Here is a 12,151-nt window from a genome sequence, read left to right as displayed (position 1 = left end):
TGAAAAAAACCCATTTCTAACAAGTCCTTGAGTTGTCCCTTCAATTCCTTTAATTCGACAAGAGCCATCCGGTAAGGGGGAATGGATATGGGCTGTGTATCCGACAAAAGATCAATGCCGAAGTCTATTAACCGTTCGGGAGGAATACCAGGCAAGTCATTAGGGAAGACTTCCGGATACTCACTCACTACGGGGACCGACTCCAAAGAAAGAGTCTCGGACTCAACGTCGATAACCCTAACAATGTGATACATTCACCCCTTTGAGATCATTTTTCTATCTTTTAGACATGAAACAAAATGACCCCTAGGGATGGAATTTCCCCCCTTCCATTCTGAAGTAGGTTCATTTGGAAATTGAAACTAAACCACTCGGGTTCTACAATCAATAGATGCAAAACAAGTATGCAACCAATCGATCCCCAAGATGACATCAAAGTCCAACATATCTAATTCTACTAAATCGACCAAAGTGAATTTAAGGAATAATGAAATAACACAACTCATATAAACTCTTTTAGCTACAACCAAGTCACCCACCGGGGTAGACACCGAAAAAGGTTCTAGTAACTCTTTGGGGAGTATTTCAAATTTCATAGCCACAAAAGGTGTAACAAAAGATAAAGTGGCCCTGGGGTGTAACAATGCATAAACATTAATGGAAAAGACTTGCAACATACCCGTTACCAAGTCCGTGTCCCCTCGGGATTGGAGAGCATAGAAGTGATTATTCTTGGGAGCATCAGAATTTGAGCCACTTGGAGGGACTTGCTTGCCCTATCTCCTTGAACCTTTAGCATAGGATAATCTCTCTTCATATGACTACTCTTCCCATAACTAAAGCAACCATCTATGCCAACTAGGAACTTGCCTTCATGCTTCTTGCCACAGTTTGCACAACTAGGTCTTTCAACATAAGAGCCACCACTATTACCTCCTTGTGGCTTAGGGTTAGACTCCCTATCTTTGTTGACCCTTGGAGTGCTAGAGAAGCCTTGGTTGGAAAACCTCTTCTTGAACCTTGGTTTACCTTGAACCTCAAATCTACCCTTGCCCTCTTCACTTCTCTACTCACTTGCTAGAGCTTTTTGTTCCTCAATTTATTCGGCATGAACCATAAGATGTGAAATATTCATACTTGGGATGAGCATTGTCGAACGACATTCGTTGACCACCAACTCGGATATCCCCATTACAAATTTTTTCATCTTGGCCCTCGAGTCCGCCACTAAGGTTGGAGCATGCTTACACAATTGGGTAAACTTAAGGCTATATTCTTTCACACTCATACCTCATTGGCGAAGGTTGATGAATTCTTGCATCTTTTTCTCCCTCAATTCTAGGGGGCAACCTATCAAGGAAGGTCGACTTGAAAACTACCCAATCAACCGGGCCCACTCTCACGGGTCTCTCATCCTTCCATTGCTCATACCAAACTTGAGCCACATCCTTCAATTGGTAGGCGCCTAACTCCGCCTTCACTTGGGATGACACCCCCATAGCATCAACCACCTTAAACATTTCTTCTATAAAGCCTTGTGGGTCCTCATCCACATTGGAGCCATAGAATGTAGAGGGATTCATTCTTGTGAAATCACTAATCCTTGAAGCGGTTGTTCTTGCATCCAGTTCACATGAGCTCTAGCATCCCTAGGGACTTGAGTTGCTAAAACATGGGTCAAATTTTGGATAGCCAATCTTATCTCCTCATTGGTCATGGCCCCTTCATCATTAGGAGCTTGAGGAACTTGAGTCCCTTGAGGACCTTGGGGAGGAACTCCCTCATCAACAATCTCCTCTTCCATCCTTCTTGCGGCCACTCTTCTTGTAGTCATATTCCTATATGCACAAGAAAAGGGTTAGGAAAAGGACTTCATAGAGTTAAAACTCTAAGGCACGACAAAAGAGTAGTGAAAGAAGTGAAAAGTTCCTAAACATCTTATAGCCTCTCATTCATAAGTGTGGCACACTTCACACTTATGAACAAGACTCTACTAGACATGGTTCATGAGACATCATCCTAGAATCATTCTATAACCTTGTTCTCTGATTACCAAGTTTGTCATGACCCGGGGTTACCCCCTAGAAGTAACATGGCATACTTGATCCCGAAGGGGTCTCATACAAGCCCTTAGCATAATCATAACATAAAGACAGAATAATTGGGAAAATTTAAAACTTTTACAATAGAAGTCAACTTCTTCTTCATAGACGAAAACAAGGATCTAGACTTGTCTCAATCACCATCTAGTACATAAAGAGTACACATAGGGTCAAAAGCCCTTTATATCAGTAAAGTCTCAAAAATGGAAAGTACATAAAACTAAGAAATGATAACATCTTGCCTCAAACTTGAGGACTCACCAAGCGTAGGTAATAGACAAGCCAAGCTTCACTTGAAGGAAGTAATATGTCTCAATGATCGGAACCTACACTAATAGAATGTAGAAAATATGGGTTAGCACAATTGATGTACTAAGTATGGAAGCCATGCACAAAATCCTTAAAGCATGCATAAAACGGACATTAAGTTGAAATCATGCCTTTATCAAGTTTAGAAACCATAATGCACATTTATGAAGGAACATAAGTCAAACCAGCATACAAGCAATCCAAAGCCATACTAGTGCAATGCAAAGGTAAGAACCCATAACCCTACCAAATGCTAAGTACGACATTTAGGTCATCACAACATACATATTTTACTTTACCTTATTCATATCCAACATACATAAGTAAGGAACCAATCATATTCATAACTTGTAACAAGTGAAATCGACCTTAACATTCATACATACCTTTCATACATAATTCATAAGCCTTCATTAACATAAGAGAACCTCACCATGACCCCTCTTAAAGTCTACTTGAGCAATGCATAAGTGAAGTCCCATACCCCCACTCATACTAAGTAGTACCCCTTAAGTCATCATAATTAAAGCCCATGTTCTTACCATAGTTCATATTCATATCATATAGGGAAAATAGCATTAACCGACATAGACCATATGAGCTACATAGAATCTGGTGTTCTACCCCTACACCGGAAAGAGGTGTCCTACTTGCCTAAGGTGAGCTTTCATAATAGCTTTTAGGTTGATCCACTAGATAAATACTTATCTGGGCACATAGTTATGGGATATGGGGAATGTTACTAGAAACCCAGACTACTAGCGTAAAAAGTTTCCATCCCATGAGACAACATACATTGGGAACCCGGACTTGCTAAACGTAAATTCCCCCATCTCATTTTTATATCCACTCGGTGCTAAGCATAATTCCCTTTAAAAGTCATATTAAGTCTTTACTTAACTAAGATATTCAAGAAATAATGCAGTAGGCACTCAACCAACATAATAACATAATAGCTCATAGATTCATAGGGTGACCATGTCCTTTCAACCTTAGAATTATCAACATGTGAGTAAGCTTTTCAGATCATATTCATAGTGTGTTCATGAGAATGACATTTCAATCAACACAACAAGCTTATCATAAACATACATACTTCATGCATAATCAAGTGTAAAGGGTATAGGGAATAAGGATCTTGCATCAATGCCACAATTACATAATAGTCATAGAATCATCATTATCTAAGTGAATCATGAGTTCATATACAATCTTCATCAACATACACAAACCCTAGTTATTGCCCTTCAAGGCTAGGAATCAAGATCAACCCTAAGTTCTAGAATTACAACACTAGATAGGGGAATTACATGATTCCATCACTTAATAAACATAAACATAATCAATTGTCAAGATGACATGATCATTCAAGTCACACCTTAGCTCATAATTTGGGAAGAAGAGGAAATCATGGGTCCAAGGGAGATTTTCATAAAAACCCAACAATACACCATTAATCCAACCATAAATCATCATCATTAATCATAATGAACCATAATTAAACAATTGAAATCGTTTTGGGGGATAGATACCCAAGAATGAAAATAATCCATACCTTAGGGATATTTCCACACGAAATTGAGGAATAAAGGCTTGTTCTAGAACCCCTAGCTTGACCTTGACCTTTTTCTTCAATGGAGTCTTAGAGAGAGAATATTTTGAGAGGGAGGTTGGTTGAGTTTGAGTCTTGTGAGTTATGAGGTGTTAAGTTGGGTTTAATGACTTATAAGTATTTATATTAGTCTAAAATAACTAATAATAACCGTCCCCACCCTTAATTAATTAATTAGGAACTTATTGCAATGTTTGACCCTTAGCCGATTTGCAACAGCTTTAGCAGACCCTACCTACGAAACCCCCACCTACAGTCCATAGGTGGGGTGACGCCCCATTTTGGTACTTCGTTGTTTGGGTCATAGAGGGGGAAAATCAGGGGAGCTAGGGAAAAACTAAGTGTTGACCCACGACCCCCACCTACGGGGCGTCAGTCAACCTACGACTCATAGGTTCCCCTCTCATAGGTCATGTTGTTTTTAACAGCCTTTTGGACATCCCCTTGGACCTCAAGGACCCTTGTGGGGCCATTGGGGGGGGGGCATGCCTTGACGTTTAGGCACTAGCACCTTAGTACTAAGTTAGGGAAGTTATTTTACGACTCTTATCTTGATGTTAACCTTTTTTAGGACACTAAACTACATGTTAGGCTCTAATTTAGGTCATTAGATTTCCGGGGTGTTACAAGTTTCTAGTAATGTCCTTTGGTTTAACTAACGCTTCAGCAGCGTTCATGGACTTGATGAGTAGAGTATTCCGACAATATCTTGACATGTTTGTGATAGTGTTTATCGATGATATTTTGATCTATTCAAGGAGTGAGAATGAGTATATCAACCATTTGAAAATTGAATTGCAAGTTCCTAAGGACTATCAACTTTTTGCAAAGTTTAGCAAGTGTGAATTTTGGTTGAGGTCCGTAGCATTCCTTGGACATATTTTGTCAAGTAGGGGTATTGAGGTGGATCCTAAGAAGACAGATACGGTCAATAGTTGGCCAAGACCTCTAATTCCTTCGAACATTAGAAGTTTTTTGGGTTTAGCCAGTTATTATAGGAGATTTTTTGAGGGTTTTTATTCCATTGCTTCTCCTTTGATGGCTTTGAGTCAAAAGAAGGCTAAGTTTGTGTGGTCGGAAGCTTGTGAGAAAGTTTTCAAGAGTTGAAAGATAGACTTACTTTCGCTCCGGTGTTAACTTTACCCAAAGCTACGGATGGATTTTTAGTATATTGTGATGCCTCTAGAGTTGGGTTGGGATGTGTGCTTATGCAAAATGGTAAGGTGATTGCCTATGCCTCAAGGCAACTTAAAGTCCATGAGAAGAATTATCCTACCCATGACCTTGAATTAGCGGCGATTGTTTTTGCCTTAAAGATATGGAGGCATTATCTATATGGGGTTCATGTTAATGTGTTTACTGATCACAATATCTTACAATATGTATTTAGTCAAAATTGAATCTTCGACAAAGAAGGTGGTTAGAATTATTGAAGGAATATGAAATGAGTGTTCATTATCACCCCAGCAAGGCCAATGTGGGCCGGATGCTCTTAGTCGTGTCACGCCTCATATCTGATTAAGACGGACAGGCACCCGATGTCTAAATGGCCCGGGAGAACCAACTTACAACCTGCACTTACCATACATTTAACTATGATAACTATGAAGCTATGACAAGCTTATATGCCCTGTAGTGATAAAAGACAGACATAGACAGACCCAAAACTTATGTACAACACTTGGCCGTTGAGGCCATAATTGTTAAGAGACAAGACACAACCAAACTTTAAACATTAGTCTACAAAGCCTCTACAAGATAGACAACCTTAGTTTAGGTCGGGACAAGGCCCGGCCTTGCCCTTAACTACTGTACAGTAACAAAATAGATGCCAAAGACTCAATTAAGCCCCGTATCAACTTGGAGCTCACCAATAGCAGCTGAGTGTCCTGTGCTCCAACTGGGGAGGTCTACTAGCTGGAGTACCTGTGGCTGCAGCATGAAATGCAGCGTCCCCCGAGAGGGACGTCAGTACGAAGAATGTACTGAATATGTAAGGCAATAACATATATAAACAAGAGCTCAATTGTAATCAAGTATCAATATGTAAATGCATAGATCAGATTAAAGACCACCCAAAGCTGTTGTGGGATCATGTACATGATATTCTTTTTTGTAATTTTCTTTACATTGCGATCTCTGTAAAGCATGTGATACAAATAACCAACTGATCAGTGGTAAAAGAGGATGACTCATGCTAGGCATTTTAACCCCTGAGATGCTGTCCTCAAATATATAATTTTGGGATCGACCCATGCTAGGCTTCCACCCCTAGGCTGCCACCCTTATAAACAAATTGGGATCAACCCGTGCTAGGCTTTTGCCCCTGGGCTGCCACCCTTACACATATACCGCTTCATATAGTTTCTTTAGTCTTTGAGATTGTTGTTTTGGTGGTCATAATTATTTTTGAGCATCAGAACTGTAGATCAGTAGTAGGAAACATGTGAATATGCACTTAGGGCAGTAACAATAACACAAGATGGAAATGTAACACTAATGAATTACATATGAGCTCAAATGACACAATGGACCTCATTTGATTGATAGGAGGAATCACAAAGCTACTGCTGAAATTACCCTTTTCTCATATCAATACTTGGAAAAGTAAAGATGCACATATATTGAAGCAATTCGACACACTAAGGAGAGGGAAAATATTGTTAGTTGTGTTTGGGATTGTACGCTGCCACTATGTGTCTTTTGCTTGGAAGAGCACTTAGGAAGCTAGTAGTGACACAAGCAGAGTTCATGCCAAAGAATATAGAATCGAATAGCCTTACATACCTTGCTGTACCACTCAGATAGTACAACGAATTAACCTCCTTCCTTTGCGATTATTAATCTACAATGAAATAAGTAACACAACTAATATTAGTAGCTAACCAACAGATTGGGCTACTTGAACTTGGCAAACAGTAATCGGGTAGCAAACTCATACTTATCAAACCGATGGTATGCATTCCACCCCTTCTCCTTTAATAACGTCATATACAATACGACCTTCTAATAAGGTCCCCTGAAACTCCTCGGGCTTTATAACATATGCAAAACAGTATACAAAGGGGTTGCAGGCAGCAAGCTCATGCAACGCCCAATTAGATGATACGTTACTGCACCCTTTACCGTTTTATCCTTTAACAAGTTCTCATGACTTCTGCACATGCCTCCTTATGTTACTATACACAAATCAGTCTCTAAACATCAGAATGTGGCAGTAGCAATATGAACTCACGGTTTCCGACCACTGTCCCTTGAGCATCCAACTAACATCACAGTTAAAATGCTCAAATGGGCTAACAATTGAGTTAAAGGGGACTCCCTTCCATGGATGTCCCAACATGCACAATCAACCAGAACATTCCCAAATCTCACACCATGTAAAAGGAACAATTCTCAGCTCATTAAAACATACCAAATCCCCTAACCGATACAAGCACAAAAGAGGGATGAAAATTTCAGTAACTCACCTTGTTGGACAGCAACCTCACTTGCTAACTTCAAGGTTTAGGTTGTCTTTTCCAAATTATCTTGAGAATAATGAAGGATTACTAAATCAGCAGACCATATTCTTACGAATCCAAACTTTAAATAAAATTAACATATGGCAGTAGCCTTACCTTAAGATGAAATCAGTTCCTCCTCTTGAATTTCTTAAGATGGGAGATGTTACACCAACTTGTACTTGAAAAATAAAGGGTTTTCTCAGATTTTTAATGGTGAACTTGCAGGCCAGCACTTTGGAGCTTCTAGGGTTTCTTTTTGGGAGTAAATTGTTGTAGAACAAGTGAGAGATATATGAAATGAATTTCATTCTCTTAAGGGTGCTTTATGGACGTTTTTACATTAACAAATATGTAGAAATATCTAGTCCCTCACTTTAAGTAAGCAGGTACATCACTCCCTTAGTTTCTGCCACAAGTTCTTTAAGTAGCTGCATCACCTAGTTGCCCTTTTCTTTTAAAATGCAGTCCACATATTTCCTAAGTAGGTGCATCACCTACTTACCACTTATTTAAGTAGGTCAGCAGTTAATCTACCATTAAGAACCTATGTCATCCTTTCTATGTAAGCTACACATGTACGTAAGTAACTTAATTATGTAAGACATCCGAATCAGTAGCTTAAGCAAGTAGGTTGATTACTATGACAAATTATACTTTACTTACTCTATTTAGCCTCAAACCTCTTTAGAATATTATCAAACCTATTTCAAACCCTCACTACTCACATAGAACTAGTATATGCAAAATATGGGACGTTACACATGATTAGTCGTTTCAGATTTGATTGAACAACTATTTTAATTGCCGCTATAACTACTGAATTTTAGCAGCAATTTGGTTGGATTTACCGTCTATAAAAATGGACACTACTCAAGCATAACTAACTTTTTTGAATAGGATTTACCAACCATCTAAATTTCCGCAACCAATAGCTGCTAGAACAAATGTGTTTTAGTGGAAATTTAGTTTGTTTTACCGGCTATAAAAATGGACGCTCCATGAGCATAACCAACTGCTTTGGATTGGATTTGCAGCCTTTTAAATTGCCGTTAAATCGTCTTAGTTTTAGCGGCAAAAGACTTGGCTTTACCAGGGCTTGTCCTAATGGCCACAATAGCCTTTGCTGACCCCTGATACAACGGCCAAAGAACATTGGCTGGTAATGGCTATAACGGATAGTTATGGCCGCTAAATCCCCTTTTTGTTGTAGTGGCTCACTAACTAATATCAAATACAAGGTGTTCATCAACGTGGAACCAAGGGGGAACGTGGGCAGATTCAACTTAAGGTTGGATACATATTCCAAGTAAGTACATATAAAGTGTACAATAGAGAAAGTAGGGATCTTGTGAGGTAACATTATAGTCTAACACAATGGGAGTAATAAACAATAAAGGGAACATATGAACATGTGAAAGGATGACATATATCATGGAATAGACAATTGAAGCAAGTTGATATCGGCAGATTGTATATCCAACATATAAACATATGTACCATGTGTAATCTAGGATCATTTTGATTTATATAAGGGGAATACATGCCAAGGGTACTTTAACAATGAAAACCTTGCATGCTAATAGTTGGTAGAGTAAGCACGTACATTTAGTAAAAAAAACTCATATTAGAGTACTCACTTTAATGCTCTAGGGAGTAGGAACTCCAACTATGGATTAGTCACTACCAAGGGCACTTAGAAAGCTTACTTTGTAATACAAGTATTGGATTCATGCCAAAGACATAGGAAATCGAATTGCATTACATACCTTGCTATATAATTCAGTACACTTTTCGTATTGAGCTTACTTAGAAAGCTTACTGCGTTACATGCTGCAGGCACAGGTACTCCCGCTAGTAGACCTCCTCAGTAGGAGCATACGACACTCAGCTACTTTTGGTGAGCTCCAGGTTGCTTCGGAGCTTTACTGAGCCCTTGGTAGATTCATTTCGGTATTGTATCGTAGTTAGGGGTAAGGCGGGGTCTGTCCCGACCTACTCTAAGGGTTTCTATCTTTTAGAGGCTTTGTAGACTTATGTATATGGTTCAGTTGCATCTTAACAAGTTGTGGCCTCAATGGCCAAGTCTTGTATATAAGTTTTGGGTCTAGTTATGTCGGTTCGTATCGCTGCGTCCCTGGCGAACTTGTCACAAAACTTTCATAGTTACATGCATAGTAAGCACAGGTCACATCTTGGTTCTCTCGGGCCTTTAGGGCATCGAGTGCCTGTCCGTCTTAATGGGATTTGAGGCGTGACAGTCTAAACACCCTATTCATCAAATCCATGAATGCCACCGAAGCATTAGTCAAACCAAACGACAACACCAAAAACTCATAATGACCATACCGGGTTCTAAAATCTATTTTTGGAATATCATCATCCTTCACCCTTGGTGATAACCCAATCAAAGGTCGATCTTACAAAAGTAACTCGCTCCTTGGAAGAGGATAATTATTCTTAATGGTCACCTTGTTCAATTGTCGATAGTCAATACACATACGAAGTGAACCATCTTTCTTCTTAACAAACAGAACTGGAGCAATCTAACTACACTGGTTCTACAGTCAATAGAAGCATAACAAGACTGCAGTCAATCCATACCCAATATAACATCAAAATCTAGCATGTCGAGCTCTATCAAATCGACACGAGTGACTCTATGGGATAAGGAGACGGGACATTTTTTACAGACCCTCTCAACCAACACAAAATCACCAACAAGAGTAGAGCCAGAAAAAGGTTCTAACAAGACATTAGGAAGTATATCAAATCGCATAGCCACATATGGCATCACAAAAGACAAAGTAGCACCTGGATCAAGTAATGCAAAACTATCAAGGTGGATGACTTTTAGCATATCGGTAATTGCATCCAGAGAAGCCTCTTGATCACCACGAGTCTGAAGTGCATAAAACTTGATCTGCTCAGGAGCATTAGAACCTGAATCACTAGGAGGAGCTTGATTGCCCTATCTTCCCTTAGACTTAATCAGCAGACAATCCCTCATTTTGTGACCACTTTTACCATAACTGAAGCAACCATCGGTGCCAGCTAGACACTTATCCTCATACTTCTTTCCAGACCTGGCACAAGTAGGCAATAGGGATCCACTACCATTTCCTCCTTGAGGTTTAGGGTTAGACACCCTTTCATTGTTACACCTTGGAGGAACATTAGAAGAACCTTGCCTAGAGAACCTTTTTCAAAACCTTGGAAGACCACGTCCACCGGACCTAGAGTATAAAAAGTTACCATCATCCGTTCTTGCCCTCTTTGTTTCCCTAGACCTCTCCTTGAGCATTTCCTCTTCAATTTGTTGACCATGGACCATGAGATGAGATATATCCATGTCATGCACAAGCATAGCCGTACGACACTCTTTCACTACCAAGTCGGACACACCCAAAATGAACTTGCTCATCCTTGCCCTAGAGTTGGCAACTAAAGAAGGAGCATACTTAGACAATTGAGTGAATCTCAAGGCATATTATTTAACTCTCATATTTCTTTGTCGGAGATTGATAAACTCAAGCGCTTTAGCCTCCCTCATATCAAGAGGAAAGAACCTATCAAGAAAAGCAGACTTAAACCTTTCCCATTCAAGGGGACCCACATCTATCAGTCTTGATTCGTTTCATTGGTTGAACCAAATTTGAGCAACCCATTTTAGTTGATAAGCGGCCAAATCCGCCTTCTCCAACGGAGTCACTCCCATGAGGGCCATCACCTTGTAGACCTCGTCAACGAACTCTTAAGGATCTTCCTCAACCCTAGAACCACAGAATTCTGGAGTATTCATCCTTGTAAAGTCCCTCACTCTAGATGACGTCGTCAACACATTTGGGTTCATGGGGTTCACAACATCCCTATTGGCTTAGGCTGTCACGGCTTTAGCCAACACTTGAAAAGTCATCCTAAACACCGCATTAGTCACTTGCTCGGCCAAAGGGACAACAGGATCTTGAGGAGCTTGAGGAGGAGCTCCTTGATCAACATTTTCTCCCGCGGTCGTTCTAGTAAAAGATCTTCGAGTAGTCATATCTTGTAGCCTCTCATTCATAAATGTGACGCGCTTCACACTTATGAACAAGACTCTACTAGACATGGTTTTGAGACATCCTAGAACCATTCTAAACCTTGTGCTTTGATTACCAAGTTTGTCACGATTCAGGGGTACACCCTAGACGTAACATTGCATACAGGACCCCGAGAGGCCTCATATAATCCACTTAGCTTTCATAACATAAGATAATAGAAAAGAGCGAAAATTTAAAACATTTTCAACAACATCAAAGTTCATAAAAAAAGCGGAAGTCTATTACACTTTTTCTCAAACCATATAAAACATTAATGTCTTAGGACACGACCCGTACATCAATGTTCAAAACTTAATACAAAAGAACATAAGAACCATGGTGGCTAAATCCTCGAATGCTATGAGGACTCACCAATCTTCAAGTCTTACCTCTACTAAGATCCTAGCCACAAGGATGAGAGTCGAGATCATCGAACCTTACATTTGGATAAGAAATGTAGGAAAGAGTATGTGTTAGTACAAACATGTACTAAATATGATAGCTTTCATAAACATCAACATAATCATAAGAGTTAAACATCATAAG

General features: G+C 39.7%; 1 protein-coding gene across 1 annotated transcript; it reads right to left on the bottom strand.

Moving 5' to 3' along the window:
• Positions 1 to 682: 682 nt before the first annotated feature.
• LOC125833533 (uncharacterized) lies at positions 683 to 1,583 on the bottom strand. The gene is made up of 2 exons (XM_049512694.1): positions 1,380 to 1,583; positions 683 to 1,066 (listed from the first exon to the last, which is right to left on the bottom strand). Exons 1-2 carry the CDS (start codon positions 1,581 to 1,583, stop codon positions 683 to 685), a joined length of 588 nt encoding a protein of 195 aa, XP_049368651.1.
• Positions 1,584 to 12,151: the final 10,568 nt, after the last annotated feature.

Source organism: Solanum verrucosum, unplaced genomic scaffold (assembly GCF_900185275.1).
Source record: "Solanum verrucosum unplaced genomic scaffold, falcon-dt-bn FXZP01000105.1, whole genome shotgun sequence".
Lineage (NCBI taxonomy): Eukaryota > Viridiplantae > Streptophyta > Magnoliopsida > Solanales > Solanaceae > Solanum > Solanum verrucosum.
The sequence above is the reverse complement of the archived record's forward strand: the minus strand, read 5'-3'. Positions and strand labels throughout refer to the sequence as shown.

Coding starts and splice junctions, on each gene's coding strand:
- LOC125833533 (XM_049512694.1), bottom strand. CDS start 1,583: ATGAATCCCTCTACATTCTATGGCTCCAATGTGGATGAGGACCCACAA. Junction 1,067..1,379: donor GAGTGGGCCCGGTTGATTGG/GTAGTTTTCAAG, acceptor GCAAGTGAGTAG/AGAAGTGAAGAGGGCAAGGG.